This window comes from Anastrepha obliqua, chromosome 1 (genome assembly GCF_027943255.1).
Source record: "Anastrepha obliqua isolate idAnaObli1 chromosome 1, idAnaObli1_1.0, whole genome shotgun sequence".
Classification (NCBI taxonomy): Eukaryota; Metazoa; Arthropoda; class Insecta; order Diptera; family Tephritidae; genus Anastrepha; species Anastrepha obliqua.
Genome location: NC_072892.1, coordinates 40,880,533 through 40,901,674, shown reverse-complemented (window position 1 = coordinate 40,901,674; position 21,142 = coordinate 40,880,533). Strand labels below are relative to the sequence as shown.

Below are 21,142 nucleotides of genomic sequence, written 5' to 3'. Positions count from 1 at the left end.
CATCATATCCTGTGCTTTTCCATTAGCACTCAGAATTTCTTCCTGTTCCTGATTACCCGGCCCAAAAAAGCTTCCCAGCTTTGAAAGCACTTCTGATCTAACTTAACCACGTAAACTAAACGTTTTTCGGAATAATTTTTCAGAGCATACTTCACGGTAATGGCAAAAGCACGTCTTTACGTAAACTGGTCTCATCCGTCTCAACATTTCCAAAAAAAAAAGATTGTCTGTAAAGTCAAATTCATGAAATATATGTAATAAGTCAACAACACTAAGAGGCAACATCATCGATTTGCCTTTTTCAAGACACATTACACTCGAAACACTCCCTTTCATTTCCTACTTTTCCTATTCTCAACAGAGAAATGGTTCATTACCATGCACACAGGAAGAAGGCATATGCAAATACAAATATGTGAATTTATATACAAATGCGCATATACATACATATATATGCTCACTCAAGTAGGAGAGAGCCAGATGTCGAACGTTGCCGAATGCGGGGGCCGATTGTGCTCTTTGTTGTTCGTTCCGCGCTCTCGCTTGCAGTTCAAGCAAGGTAACGACGCATGAGCAAGATAAAGACGAATGAGCAAGATAACGACAAATGAGCAAGATAGCGACGATTGAGCAAGATAACGACGCAAAATTATCACGTCAAAAAGTCAGTTGGAAATGTATGCAAGTGTAAACGGTCAAAAAGGCAAAAGGTCGCCGCCACGGTGCACAGAAACTATTTATCATTCTTGGGTCGCCTCTACTTGTATGTGGAACAAAACGAACAAAATTGTCATTTCGAATCAAGAAAGATCTATGATTCAATATTAACTCATAGAAATAATTTAAGAACACATATGTAACTAAAAAATTCTTTACCTTTCTTCTTCAAATTCTTATTCCTTGCGTAATTTTAATGCAACGCCAATTCCAAGTCTAAAATATATATATATTAAATAAATATATATATATGTATCTACATATAAAATATATTGTATTATACATATATCTGCATATATAATTTGGAGCTATTTATACAAGTATTTCTTCAACAAATACATAACAATTTAAAAAAATTTCATATCAAGTAAAATGATAAAATATTAATTTACAGTCACCTGAATCACCCATTACTTTGGCAACACGTGAATTAGCTGGGAACAGTTAAAAAGTGCCGATGAAATGTCAATATGTTTGTTTACAAATTTAATACGGCGTGTTTTCTTATAGCAAATCAACCGAGTTATTTATTGTTAAATAAAAAACTACCAAAAATGAGTTTTCTTAAGCCAAAAGATAAAATTGAAGAGGGCGACACGGTAATACTTTATCTCACCGTTAATTCAATGCACGCAATCGAGGCGACACCCACAATAGTCAACAAGAAAGGCGAAACCATTGAACACGTAAACGAGTATAGAAATATTGTTATGTTGCAATTTATTAGTTAACTTTCCTGTGCAGATATTCCAAACTTCTTACGGTGCATTGAAGGTGCGCAATTTAATCGGGGTCGCTTATGGCAGTCGAGTGGAACTTTCCAAAGGTTGGGCCTATGTGCTGCAGCCAAATCCAGAACTATGGACACAAACTTTGCCACATCGCACCCAAATCATTTACACACCAGATATTAGTATGATACTCTTTCAACTGGAAGTACGCCCCGGCTCGGTCATAGTCGAATCAGGCACCGGTTCAGGTTCCCTGTCTCATTATTTCCTACGTGCCATTAAACCTAGTGGACATTTACACACATTTGATTTCCATGAGGCGAGAGTGGAGCAAGCCCGTGAAGAATTCGAGCGGCATGGTTTAGGTAATTTCGTTAGCGTTTATCATCGTGATGTTTGTCAACTGGGTTTCGACAATGATTTGGAAGGCAAAGCAGATGCAGTATTTTTAGACTTGCCCGCCCCACAATTGGCTGTGCCATTTGCTGTAAAAACTTTGAAAGCCGAGGGTAAGCTATTGTCCACATGTGTAATGGCAGAAAAATTGTAAAAAGTAAACTTTCATGAATATTTCTCTAGGTGGTCGTTTTTGTTCCTTTTCACCTTGTATTGAACAGTCACAACGTTGCTGCATTGCTTTACAGGAACATGGCTTTACAGAGATTCGGTCAATAGAAATACTGCAACAGGAGCATATCGTTAAAACCAGAACGATTCCAGTCCTCGACTTAGAGTTCCTAAAACATAAGGTAGTTGAATGATTTATATATATATATATATATATTATATAAATCCATTATGTTTTTTGTAGAAACCTTCGTCACAGATAGCGGATGAACCTGACACTGATACAACTAATGAAAAGACTGGACCTGTGAAAACACCTAAGGAAACCAAAAAACTGCTTACATCCTCTGCGCCTCCTACGCTACCAGGACATACGGGTTACTTGACCTTCGCCACACTGCCTCCGGCATTTGTGCGATAGCGACTGTTTCACATAGTACGATATTTTTGTTAATAAAAATATAAAATAAAAGATGTTGTATTAAGATCCTCAATAAAAGTTGCCAAACGTATGCACACAAACAATAGAATATTTAATTCGAATTTGGAAATCGTACCCTAAAACTAAGGCCCTTACCGCCTAAAGAATGCCGAGGCTGAATATAATTTATCCACTATCCAAAATAAATTAGGCGACCCGGAAAATCAGAATAAAAAGATGATAATAGGAAATAAGTAGCCGGGAAGCAGGCGGTGAGGCACATTTGAACGGTAAGAAGCTTTTTAGGCTGTTTAAAATGTTAATAAACATATTGAAGTCAGTGTTGTCACTTCAAAAACCAAATTAGTTGTAGTTAATTAATAAAAACGTTATTAAATCTTAAAAACAAAAATGTTTTTAAATATTTTTAATTAATTAATTTAATATATGGAAAATAACAATAAATTATTATTTTACAATAAAAAAAAAGGAGCACTAGCTGCCAGGGCTTACGGCTCAAATATGAAAATATCACTTGTAATTTACTTCCACACAAATTAATTTACATTTTTACATTCTGCCCCCATTCTCGTAATCCGCAGCATCAGTTTGCTGTATATTTCGCGATTTTCGTGATGTCACCTCGTCTTCCTCCGAGCTGTACGCGCTCAATTCATCCGACATATCATTGTTAGCATCTAAATCGTTGTAGTTGTGGTTGCTTTTATGAGTATTTGTATTCGTATTGCTTTTCGTCGTTTTACACATTTTTTAATTTAATTTTAATTCAATTTCCTATATTTGTATCAAATTACTATTATTCAGAAACTATTACGAAATATAACAAATACTAATTATTAAAAACTAAATAAAGTGTTATTGCATACTTACAAAAGTTAATCATTTAAAAAACGTAACAAAAACATAAATAAACAATATTTATAAACGTAAAACCTCTAAAGATTTGTGAGAACTTTATTTCATAGTAATTCTGTAGTTACTCCCTGCATGCAAATAATCTCATGCGATATAATCAAATGGAGAGCGTTCAAAAAATCGCAGTGCTCGTGACATGAAGTTTATCTCATGCACTGAACTGCCACTTTGGTGTATTTTCATTTATACACAATCTTTGTGGTGGCAACAGTATCAAATCAAAAGTGAAATTTAAAATCGAAGCAGCGAATAGATTTATCTACCGCCTACTTTTTCGTTTAGTAAACTTTTTTTCAAATTTTGAAATAAAAAAACAGCACTTTCAGGCCTTCTTCAACAAGCACATTATTCACAATAAGTTTTGGTGACTTTTAAAACCACTTCAATGGCTGTTAAATTTTTTGAAAACAACATTTTGGCAAATTAGCTTAATTTTATTTCAGTTAGCTCAAATCGTTCTTTAGTTAGTGTTGACTACAATTATAAAAATCTAAATGTAAAAGGGTTCTGTGTACTCTAGTAGAATCTCAATGACGAGCAAATGTCTACAGCATGGGGTATTTTTGTTTAGTAAATAGTATAGATAACAAAGTCAATATGAATCGGTAAGTTTAACCATCGACATTTCCTTCAGGGCTTGTAAAGATTTCGCATTTATCAAATAAATATTTTTACCATCAGAGACCCCCTGTTACAGAATAGAATAAATAAATTGCTATATTTCACATATTGAACTCTTATTTAATTGATAAGAATAGCAAACGCATAATGAAACATTCACTTTTTTATAACATCTTTTTTACTTCATATTTTATTAAAAAACCAGTTTAAACGAATTAAGTGCACTTTGGATGCAGAAATACAACGACTTTTTTGAATTGGATTTTCTTCCCACTGGTTATGTGTGACAGTGAAGGCAATACCTCCAAAGAAAATATGGCAGTGTGAAATGTATGTACTCACCTGCGAAAACGAGATGGCGTGCTTGCCTGCGCAGTACATTGCTCTTCCGCGACCTTACCAATTATTGCATGAAAGAAAATCCAAAAGTTGAAAAGTCTGCGCATCATTCAGCCCATGAAGAATTATGTGGGAAAAGTATGACTGAAGCGAAAAATCAACCATTTTAGTACACGTATACAAGAAACGCGTTTTCATGTTCGGCGCAGCAATTCGATGTAGTGGCAGATATTTGCAGCGTGACCTTTGCAAGTTAAACTATTCAATAGCTCTACCCGCGTGCTGTCACATTATTTTACCACAACAGCAGTTAGCAGTGTCGGCACGATTTTATAACAAATCGATAGTACATTTAATAAAAAATACAATTACTCACAGTTCCAGCACGAAGATAAGTCAACACAGAATGCCACAAGAACAGAAGCCTCAAATTGTTTTTGTATTGGGCGGTCCTGGTGCTGGTAAAGGTACACAATGCTCGAAAATTGTGGAGCGCTACCAGTTTGTACATCTCTCTGCGGGCGATTTATTGCGAGAGGAACGTGCACGTGAGGGTTCCGAGTTTGGTACTTTGATCGAGGACTATATACGTAATGGAAAAATTGTTCCTGTTGAAGTGACATGTTCTCTGCTCGAGAAGGCGATGCAGAACTCTGGAAAGCATAGATTTCTCATTGATGGCTTTCCACGCAATCAAGATAATCTGGACGGCTGGACCCGTCAGATGGCTGACAAAGTTGATTTTCAATTTGTATTATTTTTCAACTGCAGCGAAGATAAGTGTGTTGAACGTTGTTTGTCCCGAGGCCAAAGTGGTTCCGGTCGTAGTGACGATAACTTGGAGAGTTTAAAGAAGCGCATACAAACATACAACAATGATTCGTTGCCAATTATCAAACATTTTGAAAAATTGGGACAAGTGATGCAAATCGATGCCAGTCCAAGTGCTGAAGAAGTGTTCAAACATGTGGAAGAAGTGTTTGCAGCCAAAGGCTTCCAGTAAAGCGGCTCCAGGCTGTTAAGTACACAACTCTATCTTGCGTTTTAGTGATATAATATATGTAATGCGAAAGACGTTACACCTGATCATTAAATTATTCAAAATGGGATATTAGAAAATACTTAATTATAGACACATATGTATGTGTATAAATATATACGTATGTATGTAGTATATAATATGCTTTGGTTTTATTAATGCTAGCGAAAAGTAAAAAAAAAAAATTTTAACAAAAGAACGTTGAACGTTGTCACGTTGTGATTGTACGGAGTCAAAGTCAGCTTTTCCATGACGACTTGACGTAATACCAATTTATTCGTACACAGGCGGTTTAGTAATGATTTCAATTATCTTACGTAGAGGTCAGTTTGTGGACACTTTTAAAATAATTGTATGTAACTTAGTTGTAAGATTCAAGAATAAATTAAAAAAAAAAAAACAAATATTGTTTTTTTTAGATGACGCAGCAAAAAAAATCATTTGCAATTCATTTATCAGTTTGTTATCGGCTTTTGCTAAGGCGAACGTCTGGCTTCCAAATAAAGAGATAACGAATTCTTATACGAACAATAAAGTAAACAAAACGAGCGCAATAACTATTGTGATAAACAGTTGATTTGCTCGTATAGGTAAATAAGAAGCGACTCCAACTGAATCCACTTTGGGCAAGTACATATAAAGAATGTTTGCGCAATTCTTTTTTATTTTTTTTTTATATATATATTTATATATTTTTAATTATAATTTTAGTCAGTCGTACCTTCCCTTTCTGCTTAAAGTGTTTACAACTCACTTTAATGCCTTATAATTGACTTATTGCTTCGGAAAGGCTGACCACTAAACCCAATGAAAAGCCGAAACTATAAAACTCGAGTCAGGCACAGAAAAGGAATGAAAGTAGAATCATGCGGCACGTTTGGAAGTGAGTTAACTATTCATCATCATCGAACGACTCGCCCTACTTAAAGTCGTAAAAGCAAAGATCCCATATGTAACAGCGGCATTTATTTTCCTACTGCTTCCTAACCTTAATTATCAAGTGATTGTTGGGAAGTATTGCGAGCTTTGTCTGAAATAAGAATGTTTTGTGCCCAATTTTTTACGCCACGAGACTGTAGGAAGATACTTTTTCCACAGCGTTGTATTATTATTATTATAATATATATAATTCGAAACAACCCGACGCTATTGTAGCAGCATACATATACGGGGAATGCTGCTGAAGTGAGTTCTTGGGCGTATATAAATCCAGGTCGTCCCGGTTACGCCGAACAGACTGTCGTGCGAACGCTTTTTATGGTTTTCATATTTTTATAGCCGTAGCGGGTTCAGAACTCTGTTACTACATTCTGAAATATCAAATAATTCTGCAAAAAATGGTGTTCAAATCAGTGCAACTAATTATTTAGAACAGTTAATTGTACTTATATGGAGATAGTCGGAGATAAATCGGAAGCATATTAAAATATATCTAAATTTGAATCACTTGTTTGCGAATAATATAAAAGAACAAAAGTAGAATTTCTTACATGTTTTTATAATTAACACAAAATAGAAGTAAATATAGTATTTCAAATTACAGCATTTCGACAGTGATTGATCAAATGTTATTTTCTCAGATTCGGGTTCACACATTCGTACATAGTAGATGAAAACATTAATATTATGCGCTTCGCCTTTCCTAACAGCGTGCAAATATGCCAAAAAACAAAAAAGTTCAACGAGAAAAATATACAGTTCCTGACCTACCACAGTATAAAACTTAAGTTCATATATTAATACATCAAATATTACAACTGTGTAGCGAAGCGCAGACAGCCGGTGTAAAAATGTTTGCTTATCATTTCGATTGCAATCTTATCTCTAGTCCCGTCGTAATTTGTCCAAACGAGCTTGTAAGTCGGCATCTGCGTCGGAAACAGGTGTCGAAGCGTCACTGCCACCAGCAGCCGCAGCGTTACCCCCATTGCCGCCATTGCCACCAGCACCACCACCGGCACCTCCGCCCACACCACCGGCAGCAACAGCAGCTGGAGTATTCTTTGCACCCCCTGCAATGGACAACGAACCAGTAGCAGTGGGTAAATCTCCCAATTGTTCACCCAGTTGCAAGCCTAGTTCGTCAAGAACTTGCGAAACAACTGCATCAGTCTCCTCCTCGTCACCCTCATCTTCCATCGCATCGTCGATAGCTTCGTTTATCATTTCCTCCTTCATATCCATGATTTCAGATTGCTTTTCGAATTCATGCAATATCTTTTGAATTTGTGGGAGATTTAATTGACGATTCATATTCTGCATCGCCTTAGTAACACCTATTTCCAGAGCATAACAAAACAAAAGAAACACTTATTACTACCTAGCTTTAACATAAAGGTAGTCAATGTCGTCATCACATCCGTATACTTTTTTTCTATTTGCTTACCGCGCATCGCTTGCGCCATTGTATTCTGCGACTTTAGTGTTTGTATTTTTAAGGAGACTGCTTGTATGTTTGCCTTCATCAGCATGAACTTTTTCACATAACGACGTGTTCGTACCAAATCCTTGGCCATAATTTTCACTGCGTCCATTTGACCTTCCTTGGCCATGCGTTTTATGTCCGCAATAATCTTTTTTTCCTGCTGCTCCATTTTCATACGCTCCCTGTCCAAATCACGCATAGCTCGATTCAGGGCGCGTTGGTTCTTTCGCAGCATCTCATCCGGTGAGATTTTCTTGCCGAACAACCAATCCATGATAAGAAGTTTATCGTAATAATTTTAAAAGGCAACAAATGTAAAAAACTAAGTGTTCAATAATTCTAAATTTCTACGTATTTTTTGTTCGTTCTATCGAAGTGATGACAAATCCAAATAAAAACAAAAAAATTACTCATCCACAAATGTCAAATCTCTAGAAAAGCAAATGTCAAACAGAATGCCAAACAGTGTGGCAAGTTTAATTAAACATTTAAGTTAATTTAAATAAATTTAAAATTAATTTAATTAAATCTATTTATTAATTTGAATCAATTGCACTATGCAATTTTAAAATTCAGACAAGATTTTGATAGCTGATTACAACTAATTCGGACCTTCCAAATTCATTGGAGTCCATGTTGTTGTTGTTGGTGTAGCAGTAAGAGAAGTCCTGTCAGTGTAGAGTATACCACCGGTCGTTTTCGTCAGGCCCATCTAAATGTATGCCCAGGAAACATGCTGTTTCGATAGGTTGGCTCCAGAGGGACAGGGGTTTTAGATGAGTGGGTTTAAACGGTATGTGAAAAGGTGGTTAGTGTTGTGCAGTTGTGAAGGCATCCCACATGCCGGACATATGTTTAGTATGTCGGGGTCGATTCTAGATAAGTATAGTGTCCAGAACGTAGATGTGCCAGTGTTTAGCGAGTCTCACAGGGAATTTGGAGTTCTCCATCTGCAATGGGCTGGAGAGGTTGCGGCTTCGTTAGTAATAGAACCGAGCCTTTCCTTGCCATGCGACAACTTACCATTGAGGAAGAGATTTAAGAATCTCATAAGCTTTCCTAAAGACAAACTGAGAAAGCTCATTGTCCAGCCACTTGCACAGGCTCAGGTAAAGTCCATTAACTCATGTCATCTGTGACAAATACCCGGAAATCCCAATATACCTTCCTTTTAAGGTATTGTGATGAATAGAGGGCAAAAAATAGCTTTAGGTAGAAATGCAAACCTCCTTCTAGTTCTATTCTATACCTGTTCTCAACCAGCTTAAAAATCATAAAATGCCGTGTTGACAAAAAACTTTTGGCATTTCCCACTACGGTTCTTTCTTAATTCTCCCATGCTTAACAACACTGACAGAGTACTTTTCCCCGCTCCCTACACATCCCTCTTCTAAATGCACACAAGATAACACAGCACAGCTGTTCATGTTTTTTTGACAGCGCTTTGGGGGAGTGCCGTGGACGTGAAGAATTTTTTTCCAACAGTATTAAATTTTATATTCAACCAAAATGGCTGAGCTAATGAAGGATTTTGATAAACCCGACTTCAGTGTAGACAAATGTAAGTAATCAGAATTGTAATTGGCACAGCGCTGCATGTGTTAAAATTATTTAAATTTAAAAACATTAACATTCGGACGAATGAAATAGCCCAGTACGTTTGTGCTTATATATCGCGCAAAACATTTGGAAAAGATCTCCGCTACAGACACTCGATATACGAAAATAATATTGCTCACAGTGTTTAGCACAAAATTAGTGCAAACCTCCGGGAAGCTTTTCGTAAAGAAAATGCTTTTTATTAAAAGTTATCTGCCGTTCATAGGCGGTACAAAAGTGTAGCTCTACATTTATGGTACAACGTTAAGACATGCATCATTAAAATGCAGAAGCTTTGCCTAAACACCTATTATAAATAAAAAAAAATATTTTTATACACTTATAGACACCAAACAACTAGTGAAGGAATGTGTTGGTGGCGCCGATTTGCAACAACGCAAGAAGGAAATTCAAGTTTATTGCGATCAGACATCAGCAACACTTAAAAAATCTGTATATGCCAATTATATGCAATTCATCGAAACTGCAAAAGAAATTTCACGTAATTATTTATAAGACCATTATTATTACTTTTTAACTGACACTCACTTCTTCCAGATCTCGAATCTGAAATGTACCAGTTGTCCCATATACTCATCGAACAGCGTAATATACTCGGCTCACTGACCGACGAAAAAACACCAGGCAATGCGCAGCAAAGCGAAGAAGGTGATGAACAGCCTACACAGGAGGAAGTGGAAAATAGTCATGCTACACGCGCCGTGAAGGAAATGGTACAGGGCTTTAATGGAAATCTTGAGGGTAAAACATTTCTAAACGAGGGTGCTCTAATTGAATTGGACGCTAATGATTATCGGCCAATACAACGTGTATTTTTCTTTCTCTTCAACGATGTGCTTATCGTATGCAAAGTCAAACATGACAAGTAAGTAAAAGATGATGGCTTCCTACGTTTAATAAATAATCACTTTACAGACGCTTAGAGTTTCTTACTGAGTATGATCCCAAGAAGATTGCTGTAATTAATATTAAAGATTTAGATGGCGTGCGCAATGCAATAAATATAATAACGCCAGATGGTTCAAAGATCTTTCAAAGTGTTACTGCCGCTGGCAAGGTAGAAAACTTTTGTTCAATATAATATTTATATGTATTGTAGCATTGTATAACCTACTTATAGACGGAGTGGATAGAAAAATTGGAAGTTGCCTTTCGCTTTGATCAACAAAAGAAAACGAACAAAAAGGGACCTGCGCCGCAGCCACCTAAAACCAAACAGTCATCAGTACAACAGAAGGATTCACCAAGTGACACTAAATCGTTGCTCTCCGAACTCAGCCCCACTGATGCAAACGCTGGAAAAGTTGTAGAAAACTATGGACCAGAATGGATACTGACGGCTAGCGAAGAAATACAAACACTTATCGCTCAAAGGCATTTCGAAGATGCGCAAACGCTAATTCAACGTACACAAGATTATTTAGCAAAGGACGCAAGTTTTTTAAATGCAAAAGAAATCAACGAGAAAGTGAAAACATTAGAAACACAACTTACTGATGTGCTGTTACAGGAGCTTTCCAATTGTCATTGTCGCAATTTGCAAGTAACGCTGCGTGCCTCACGGCGTTCGTTGCAGATACTCGTCGAAATGGGACGTGCACGACAGGCTTGCGGCACGCTGCTTAAAGTCGCCACAATGGCTTTACGTACGGCACAACGAGAGGCGCGTCGCAATAATGCTGAGATATCGGAGTTATTTTTCTGCGACTTGGCACAGGTGGCATGTGAATTTTTAAGTGCCTTCGAGGCTCAACCGGCATGCGTTAGCGGTAAGTTGTCTTAAAAGTCGTAAACATATCTAAACCATTATTTCACACATTTCTGTTTCTGTTTGCAGCGCTCGTTGTTTGGTGCAATGCCGAGCTGCAATACTTTGCCAGTCAGCTAATAAAACATTACCTTACGAAAGGCACACACCTGGACGCTGTAGCAAAGTGCATTGAAGGCATACGCATGCCGTGCGCTAAGGTCAGCACAATTACTTTAATATAAGCAAGAAAAAAGTAACTTGTGTGTTTTCGCTTTTTTCACGCATATTTCCTTTCCAGCTAACCGAAATCGGTTTGGACCTGTCCTACCACCTCGAGGGCCTCTTACGCAGCACACTAGAATCTCTGATCGAGGAATCACGTGTACGTTTACTGGAGACCGTTGGACGTAGTGAAGACACCTGGCAACCATACAATTTGCAAACCAAAAGCAACCTAAAACGTTTGCTATTAGAATTGGATGCACTTGGTATCGACATGCGTGCACATACCACAGGCGACACTTGGATTAATCTCACACAATCCACAGTGATGTTTACACGCCATTATTTGCAATTAACGGCGCAATGTGCCTACTTGGCCAAAAGTGAGGTGCTATGGCCCAATTTGGAGATGTTGTTGCGGGACCTTATGTTGGCCCAACAAGCCGTGAAGCCAGTAGCGGGATTGAGTGTGGATGTAAGAAAGACATACATATATTTATATTTATTGTCATTTAATCACTTACTAATTTTTACCCTTCTTTTTTAGCCGAATTTCGTGCTTAAGAATAAACTGTTTCTACTTGAAGAGTTATTGCCCATTGCTATTGATAATTTCCAACGCATAAGCGGCAGTGAACGAAAATGTGAAATATTGCAGGAATTGCAACGTCAATTGCGCAAACAGATGGCGCCTGTGCCCAAGCAACGAAGTGTTTACCAAACTGATGTATTCTAAGGGAAGCGAGCGAGTAAGCGGCGCTTTTGAATCAGTGCGCTGCATATAAATTATCAAATGTATTATATTATATAATATTAGCGTGGGGAATAAAACATCCATTTCTCGGTAGATGGCTGTAGTGATCGAGCTCTCGTAAAGTATCGATCAAACAATTTAAAGTTTGTGCTCATTGTCAAGGTGACATTCCACACTAGAAAAAATAGTTTGCTGTTTTTTGTTTGCTCCATTCAGTTGTAAGTTACAGGGTGATAACAATGGAAGTCAACAAAGAGAAAACTCCGTACATTTTACAGTGAAATCGTGAATGGTTGTTGGTATGGTATTTGTAGCAGCATAAACATTTCCCGTGCAGATGCGAGGAATGTTGCTGAAGTGACAGTCCTTGGCCGGATATAAATCCGGGTCGTTCCGGTTACGTAGAACCGACTGTCGTGGGAATGGTTGTGAATGGTGTTTATGGTTGGTTTCGTCGATTCCGCTCAGGCATTTTCGATGTTAAAGAAAATGTCGATAAATTTACAAAAATAATTGAATGAAAATAAGAAAATGTTAGTAGTCGTAGCATCGCCCAGGAGCTAAAGATCTACCATAAAACAGTTTTAAGTCATTTGCGCCGAAATATTGAATTTCTTTTTTCCCAAACTAATATTCAGGCAAAAATGGGTATTTAATTTTTTGTATAAAAGCAAAGATTATTGTTGTAGCAGTAGATCACTAGACAGGGCTAGTGTACTGGGGCGGCAGCCCTTGGTCGGGAATAAAAACCCGAGTCATTCCGGTAACGTAGAACCGGCTGCCATGGGAATGATAAAAGCAAAGCTCATGAATAACGGCACGTTCCACAATCGTCTAAATAAATAAACTCACCAATATGCTTCTTGTTTTCGTATTACTTTGATTACACATATACTTTTCCATTTTATTATCATTATAGTTATAATGATTATTATTAAATTTTTAATTTATGTTATATAATAATTATGTACATAGATAACCACATTAATTAATTTTAATTAATCTGCTGCGTTTTTGCGCAAAAATCGAAATTATATATTTGTAGGTTTGCCTGCGCAACGGTTATTTTTTTTTTACTATACTTATTGTTGGTGTGTTTCAAAATGACTCTTCTTCTATATATATATTATATATATGGATTTTTCGTAAATTTCAAAATAGTTTACAAAACATTGCCCAAAAACGCACATATAACCCACAAGTAAAAAATAAATGACAAAACGCCTTTTTATGGAGCGCTGTTCGTTTCTTTACGTTTTAAATTAAATTACAGTTGTATATAATTAAAGCAGTGTTAGTTTAGAGTGGAACGATAATGCGCTATACTCTCAATGCTTTCAGTTTTTTTTTTTTGTAACTTTTATAGCTTTTTACGAATGTAAAATTTATTTCTTTTACTTAATAAAAGTACAGTTTTTCATATATACCCTATATTATATACTTTAAATATAAACTATATATATGTAGAATTAATTTAGCTTCTTCACACGTCTTGTTGGTACTTTTTCGATTTTTGCATTACGTTTTATTTTTTTTACCGTTCAACTTTATTGTTGGGTAAGTGCGTTCTCCCAAACACATATACGTATATATGGGGTTCAAAAACGGGCTTAATCGATTTTTGAAAAAGTATACTAAAAATAAAAGAAATCATGGAATTTAATTTCTTTTAAATATTTTGAGTTCGATCGCAATTCTTTTAAACAACTATCTTTAAAACATAACTTAGTAATTAGGTTTTTTTTTACATATATACATATATGTAGCTTCCACAAACTAAAGGTAAACGAAATTTAATTAGAAGACCCAAAACGAATAAAATTTCTAATTTTATTATAAAAGTTCGGTGGCACTCACCGTCAGTCAACTTTTGTCTGGCCAAGAGAGGGTATTTGTACCGGTACCTAAGAAATGTTGCAAGAAAAAATGTGCGCGCTAGGGAAGTATCTGTCTAATAGAAGTGCCCGCTAGGGGAAGTTATGCTGTATTGAGATGTGCCCTAAACAAAACCAATACTCCGTTTTAGGAAAATCAGAGGGATGACTGCAAAACATACTCACATTGAGCGATTTTGCTCAAATTTAATAATAAAAATACAATAAAAGCAAATTTGAAAATAAGCAAAACTCCTAAATTAACTATGAATGTTTTCGTAAAAAATTTTATACGAAAAATTATTTCGAAAATATACATATTACAGTTTATTTTGAGATAGGATCTAAAATAACCAGTTTCGGCCTGTATTGCTTTCCATTTCGAAATGTATGGAAATAGAATACAAAACGAAATCTGAAGTAAAGTAAGTATGCAGAACTGATCAGTTAGAAGAAAAAATTATCCATTGAATGTTAGCAAAATTTAAATTCGAATAAAACTTTTTCACTCGTTATTTCCGAATTACAAGAATATTGACTAATTTTTCTTCATTTTAAAATTATGCGCAACTTATTTTCGAGAATTTAGTCGATATCAACCACTTTCGAAATTTATATTGAATTAGAAGTATGCTGTTTCAATAAACTTTTTCACGAAATTCTATATTTCTAATATTACACATAAATTTATGTTCGAAAATTAGTATATAAAAAACAAGTTGCAAGCACAAGTTTGAATTCGCTCAGCTTATGCTGATGTATATATTTTTTAAATTTCGAAAGGGAAACCCCAATATAAAGTGAAACAATCGAAATTTCAAAGCGTAATTTTTCCATTATCGAATTTCGGTTTTTATTACACACATATAAATATGTTCGAAAAAGCAAATTTTTAAAAAATCTCATACGAAATTAAATGGGTTATAACACCGAAATGAAATTTCTAACTGAAAATTCGAATGTTATTGGCTCACGAAAGCTAAAATTGTAAATAAATTGAAACTTTTAAAGTAAGGAATCTTTCGAGTAAGCCATTTTTGAGAAAAAATCATCGCTTAAGATATAAAACACACTTTGATATCGAAATATTGAAGGCTCTAATTCCAAAATAAAATTTTTTAACCAGTGAAATTTTAAACCTCCGAGTAAACGTATGATATTTTGTGAAAATGAAGTGTATGATCAAAATTGGTCAATCAAAAGGTCATAACTCCGAAGTGAAATTTTTTAACATGCTAGCAAAACTAACCGCTGAAGTTAATAAAACGCAGATATCGAAATTATCGCTTTATGAATGCCACAATTGCAAAATTAAAATTATACACTAAAGTAAATAGAAGAAAGTCGAAAATACTCGCTTGTGAAGAACATAATATGATTTAAAACTTTTAACTTACTAAAATTTTTAACTTTCTAGAAGACATTTTTGAGTTATACAGAATCGCTGGAGATACTTATAACACGCAATTTAAATTGAAAATGTCACAATTACTCCATTACAAAAGCCCATGTGTAGAAAAATGCAGAAATTATATTTTTAAATTAATGCAATTCTTAAATTTTGAATAAACTGAAAATGTCGAAATTACTAACTTCCGAATGAGTAATTTTGGAGGCAAAAAGGAATCGCTGACGATATAAAGCACACGTTAAACTAGAAATATAGGACTTACTTGTTCACGAATACCCAAATGGCGAAATCAAATTTTTAAAATTAATTGATTACTTTCGATTGAACTTGTTCGCCTTTAGGACTCTCGGCTATCACGAGGTCGTTCTGATTATCTTATTTAGGCTTAACGCGAACTCCGAATGGATTTCATTTGAAAAATTCCCAATTTGGTATTTATTCTCGTTGTTACTTCTTACGCAACAGCACAAAACATTCCTCATAAATTTTTTTGAAATGTTGCTGAAATGTCGAGTGATATAAATCCGACTCATTTCGGTAACGTAGACTTGACTGTGGTGGGATTAGCTTGGGAGGGAAATTTTCTCGGATTTTTTGAATATACGAGATAAGAAAAATAAATATTTACTACTTTTTTCACTGAGAATATGAGTGTGTTCGAACTGTAATAATTGCGGCAGTGTTGCTTTTTATGACATGGCATCACGTTCGGCCACAAAATTTCTGCAACAATACCAACGACACGGGTTTTGTCAGTAAATTTTGACATCTGTGGTCATAACTGGCTCACTGGGGAGTTGAAACGAAAAACAAGTTTAATATTATTTTTTGTTTTTAGCGCGAAACTAAGTTTAAATTAAATGAAGTTATTGATCCGTATTCCCATATTTTTAAACAACACGTTCGGTGCGAAATAACTTCTGCGTCATTGTGGTTAAGTATCAACAGGACATCAAAAAAGTAACAGAGCCGCAATATTATTGAGTAAGGCGAACACACACTATCATTCACTGAGTTTGCGATACAGCTGCTTACGTTTTTAAAATTCAGCTGCTCTTTGTCTCACCACCGTTAAGGCCCATTTGCCAACTAACAACTTAATTAGGAATATGTATGTGTTGAGGTGTTTTTTTTTCAATTATATATATTTTTTTATTTATTGTATGTTTTAATTAAATTTACGCTTCGCACTCGCTCGATTTTACATTATTATTATTATTATTTTTGCAAATTTACTTGCGTTACTTATTACATAATGCATCAGTTTTTTTAAATTTTAATTTTAATTACTATATATAAGTATTTATATTTATATATATATACCTTTTATATTTATTTGAATGTGTATGCGTGTATGTATTGTATGCATACATGCAAAATGTAGTATGTTTGGAAGTGAGGGAGAACTTGAAGTTGAGGAAGCCTACAAAACAAAACAAAAAAAAAAGAAACAGCTGAATGGTGATATTACGGCAAATGATGAAGGATGTGTGGAAGAAGTCAAACAATATGAGCTTGAACGGGGGTATGTGTCGTTAGCTCTCACAGTTCTTGTTAATAATATTTAAAATCAAAAGCTAAGTCTTCTCTATTTAAGCATTTAAATCGACATCCATTTTTGCACCCCATACATCCGTAGTTGTTGATTTTCACTTTTGTTTTTGCTTTGTTTCTTCCGTCTACAACGCGCACAAAACGTACATACTTAATTATGTTATTTTCACTTTATTACTTTTTTTACTACAATTTAATTAATTTAAAGTTTAAGATCTTTTTGTTTTATTAATTTTCTTCATACAAAATCGTACGCACTTAAATTAAGACAAAAATATATATGATAAAAATTAAAAGTAAAATAAAATATCAATGCGCTTAAAATGGACAAAAAATATGTAAGTAATTAACATTAGTATTTAATTAAGCGTTTATATACGAAGGAATGAAATAAATTTTTATTAAAAGAAAAATTGCAAAAAACTAAACTTTTAAACACAAAAAATATGATTTAAAGGAAATAAAATTATAAACTTGGAGTGGAGTATGTGTGTGTGTGTGACAATTTTCAAAAGCACATACATTGGATTTGTAAGTCAATATTAAAAAAAATACATAAACGAAAAATTAAAATTACTAACTAAACATGAAATAATGACTCGGCTGAGCAAAGCTGAGGTAATTGTTGGTTGGTCTGAAGTTGAGTCGGCCAACTACACCGCCGCTTTATATGGATAGGGGCTGGGGAGAGGAAGGGATATGCAGCACTGGTAGCTAAGCGTAGCAGAATTTAAGGCGCACAACGATGCCACTTTCGCCAACGAAGCCAATCCCTCCGACGGGCCGCGGCATGAAGTTCGACAAAGCGGCGGGTGGTAATGGAGGAAATTAGCTGTTCTAATATTAGTCATGAAATATGTATGTATGTATTTTAAAGTTGTGTGAAAGAAATGTTTTTTGTTACAAATAGCAAATATTTAAAGTTCAATAAAATCCCTGAACATAAGAAATTTTAATTATAATATTTCGTTTGTTTGTTATTTCACGTTTTTTGTTTGGTTTTTTTTTTTTTCGTTTTTCTACATTTCATTTCTTTAGTCACTTGCATAATTATACATTAATAAAATATTATATGTGCTAACAAAATGTTTCTTAAGTTGGTTGTGGTTGTTGGATTGGTAGTGGAAATGTCACTGATCGTTGTTGCAGTTACTGTTGGCGTAGTTATTGTAACAGCAAAATCCTTAGCCGAAATTAAATCCAAATTGTACCGGTAGTGTAGATTCAACTACAGTGTTATAAGTGCTACACGCCACCACTAGCTCCACCTAACCAACTGCAATCAACAACAATGTGTAAATATAAAATCTTTTGCCTTACAAATCAGGGATTTTCTGCAGTTGATGGAGCCTGTGCTTTTGCCTTCAATTCTCGTAACCGCTACTATCTGCTTGCCAGCTGTCAGTTGCCAACATGTAACAACAATCTCCACTTTACTCCGTCTCCACCACATGGCTCACTTTTAACCCAGCTCTACACAAATAAGCAAATTTTTATTGCTTTCTGTGCTGCGATTTTTTTTCTTGCAGCCCATGCTTTGTTTTCGTCTGCTTAACTTAAGGTGTTGCTACATTTTTTTTTTGTAGTTTTTTTTTGTTCTATCTCATTATACATTAATAACTTTCTGCTTTTACTCTTTCTGCGCGTTTATATGCTTAGTTTTTTTCGTTAATTTTTATGCTTTTTTCTTGTCTCTTTAACTTTAGTTTACTTAAAATTACTTATAATCTACAATTTGTTTATGTTATTATTTATAATTATTTATTTTCAATTTTACTTTTTACTTTTTCGTTTCTCTTATTCCTTTTTTGCTTTTGTTAATCTTTACTTTAACCACTATTTGCTTTTTACGTTCAGCTACACATCGCCATTTTCTCCATGTACGTCGGTTTATATGAATATTCACTCTTATGCCCAAATTTTCTGTGCTCTTACTACTCATGTATTTTATTTTTATTATTCTTTGCTTATTCTGCTTTACTTTTCTTGAGACATACCAAAGTCCTTATAAGACGATTTTTTATGTTCTTTGCCCTTTCGATTCGGCATTCGCATTCGGTTTTGCGCTCACATACATTTTACATTTTTATGCAACTTATTTTCACAATTTGGTTTGCATGCACGTCTATGTGTGTGTGTGACAATATGTGATTGCTGCTGTGTGGGTATATAACTGTATGCGCATAGAAAACGAGCGTTCTTCTTCAGGTGATAGCAAAAATTTACAAAAGAAAACATATTAGTAAATAACTTCGTAAACCGTTGCCTTTTTGTCGCCGGAACCCGTCACTATATATTTGTCATCGGTTGATATGTCGCAGCTAAGTACGGATGAAGTTTCTTTCGACTGCAAATATTAAATCGAAATGTTAGCGTTATATCAAAGCTTATGAGAACACAGTACAAGTTCGAGTTATTAGAAACGTTACACATTTTCTTACGATTTTCTAAAGATTTCACACAATGTAGCGCAAACTTAGATCGGAAACGCTACTACAAAAACAAAAACGCTACTTTCTCACAATAGTTGGGCGTACATTACGAATATTTTGTCATGCTACTAAAACAGCTGCAAGGACCGTTAGAATTATTACTATTAGAATTATTAATTATTAATTTTATTTTATTAATAGTTCATCTGATTGCCCCCCGTTTTTTTAAATTAAAATAAAAAAATAATAAATACTAAAATGTAGAAGACTTTTTCCTTTGATTATAATTATAATGTAAAAACAAAACACAGCAAGCTGGACAAATATAAATAGCCTCTGAGCGGAAAACCCATCGACATAAGAATTTAGCCAACATTTCTTTGAAGTTAAAGCCACGAATTCAAGATAAAAAGGCTTAAAATTACGTGATGGACCATAAAAGAGTCCTTGAAATGCTCTCCCACTCAATATTGTGAGTTCAAAACTTATATCCAGGCACACAAATTAAACAACAACAAAAAAAAAAGAAAAAATGAAACAGGTATCATCTTCTTAAAAAAAAAAAAAAAAAAAAAAAAACGAATAAACTAAAAACTGGAATAAATCTTTTCAACAACACAAAGGATGCAATATAATAATATTGTTGTAAAAGCACAAAATAATATTGTGTACACTTTCTAATAAGTGGAACTCCTACTGTGTTTTGTGGTATAAAGAAAAGTAGCTAACCTGGAATATGCTAGCGCCATAAGGTGTTCGCCAGGCATTCAATAGATTATCCTTGCCTGTGGAGACGAACCATTTGCCGCAGGTGGCAAAACGTAACGAGAGCACACAGCTTTCGTGTAGATGCAGCTGATATTTGTCAGGCTTGGATGCGTGCAATACTTCGACATGCGAATTCTCCATACCCACAGCAAGCCATTCCCCTGCGAACAAAAAACATTTGCTTTATTGAAATTTTTCAACATCACAAATTCGGTATTACCTGTCGGACAGTAGCCAAGCGAGAATATTTGAGAACTGAAATCGTGTTGTTGTAATTGGCGACCCTCACGCAAATCCCATGAGCGCACCGTATTATCTAGCCCGCCAGTCCACAGGCGTGAACCATCCGGACTGATGTCGATGCATGAGGCGCCATCAGTGTGCCCTTGGAATTGGCGCACCAGTATTTCATTGTGTAGATCCCAGACAGCTATATTGCCATCACTACAACACGAGAAGCACACCTTTGAATCGGGACTGATGGCTAACGCATAACAAGCCGGCGCTGCCGATGTCAATTCGGCTTTAATGCGTGGCGTCGGACTGGCCAAGTCCCATATGGAGAGATTGGACGCCTCGCCGCCCACAATCAACGTACGACCATCGGGCAGTAATTTCACGGATCGTATATAATTGTCACGTTGCAGACAGTCTAATTGGCTGACTGGATTTTTATTATTCGGCTGTGAGATGTCCCAAACTTTGACGCAGCCCTTGCCGCCTGTGTAAACATACTTCGTGGGATTCGAAATGGTGACGGCACACACAACTTCGCCGTGTGATAGAGTGTTAATTTGACGGGCATGTCGTGGTATACCGACGCCGCCCAGTGCATCTGAAGGGAACGGCACCGGTTGCAAGCTGCCTTCACCATTTATGTGAAACGAATAAGCACTGTTGAAAATATGAAAATAAATGGATTAATTATAAATTTCAATTCGAATTAAAAATACATTTATAT

The 21,142-nt window shown here is 35.3% G+C and overlaps 5 protein-coding genes across 19 annotated transcripts in view; 3 read left to right on the top strand and 2 right to left on the bottom strand.

Moving 5' to 3' along the window:
- The first annotated feature begins 1,214 nt into the window (after positions 1 to 1,214).
- On the top strand, positions 1,215 to 2,462 carry LOC129246605 (tRNA (adenine(58)-N(1))-methyltransferase catalytic subunit TRMT61A). Of its 2 annotated transcripts, none has more exons than XM_054885391.1 (4): positions 1,215 to 1,403; positions 1,462 to 1,957; positions 2,028 to 2,197; positions 2,275 to 2,462. In XM_054885391.1, exons 1-4 carry the CDS (start codon positions 1,272 to 1,274, stop codon positions 2,434 to 2,436), a joined length of 960 nt encoding a protein of 319 aa, XP_054741366.1. In that variant the 5' UTR covers positions 1,215 to 1,271; the 3' UTR covers positions 2,437 to 2,462. The 2 variants fall into 2 exon arrangements, with proteins under 2 accessions (XP_054741366.1, XP_054741365.1); XM_054885390.1 differs by having other exon boundaries at positions 2,260 to 2,462.
- A 1,850-nt stretch (positions 2,463 to 4,312) lies between these two features.
- Positions 4,313 to 5,775, top strand: LOC129246632 (UMP-CMP kinase). Its single transcript, XM_054885392.1, has one exon. It carries the CDS (start codon positions 4,529 to 4,531, stop codon positions 5,333 to 5,335), a length of 807 nt encoding a protein of 268 aa, XP_054741367.1. The 5' UTR covers positions 4,313 to 4,528; the 3' UTR covers positions 5,336 to 5,775.
- Positions 5,776 to 6,848: 1,073 nt separating this feature from the next.
- LOC129246648 (charged multivesicular body protein 2a) lies at positions 6,849 to 8,194 on the bottom strand. The gene is made up of 2 exons (XM_054885393.1): positions 7,758 to 8,194; positions 6,849 to 7,647 (listed from the first exon to the last, which is right to left on the bottom strand). Exons 1-2 carry the CDS (start codon positions 8,068 to 8,070, stop codon positions 7,196 to 7,198), a joined length of 765 nt encoding a protein of 254 aa, XP_054741368.1. The 5' UTR covers positions 8,071 to 8,194; the 3' UTR covers positions 6,849 to 7,195.
- Positions 8,195 to 9,203: 1,009 nt separating this feature from the next.
- On the top strand, positions 9,204 to 12,279 carry LOC129253287 (exocyst complex component 8). The gene is made up of 8 exons (XM_054891593.1): positions 9,204 to 9,357; positions 9,742 to 9,897; positions 9,954 to 10,281; positions 10,332 to 10,473; positions 10,537 to 11,185; positions 11,254 to 11,384; positions 11,465 to 11,863; positions 11,936 to 12,279. The coding sequence occupies exons 1-8, from the start codon at positions 9,306 to 9,308 to the stop codon at positions 12,122 to 12,124; spliced, it is 2,046 nt and encodes a 681-aa protein (XP_054747568.1). The 5' UTR covers positions 9,204 to 9,305; the 3' UTR covers positions 12,125 to 12,279.
- A 4,422-nt stretch (positions 12,280 to 16,701) lies between these two features.
- The window catches only part of LOC129236458 (protein groucho), a 33,187-nt gene continuing 28,746 nt past the window's right edge, over positions 16,702 to 21,142 (bottom strand). For all 14 annotated transcript variants that reach the window (XM_054870861.1, XM_054870850.1, XM_054870863.1 and 11 more), the window contains 3 exons: positions 20,402 to 21,075; positions 20,143 to 20,342; positions 16,702 to 19,328 (listed from right to left, as the gene is read on the bottom strand). In XM_054870861.1, the coding sequence (XP_054726836.1) occupies positions 19,221 to 19,328; positions 20,143 to 20,342; positions 20,402 to 21,075 (982 nt within the window). In that variant the 3' untranslated portion in view covers positions 16,702 to 19,220. The remainder of the gene's footprint in view (positions 19,329 to 20,142; positions 20,343 to 20,401; positions 21,076 to 21,142) is intronic.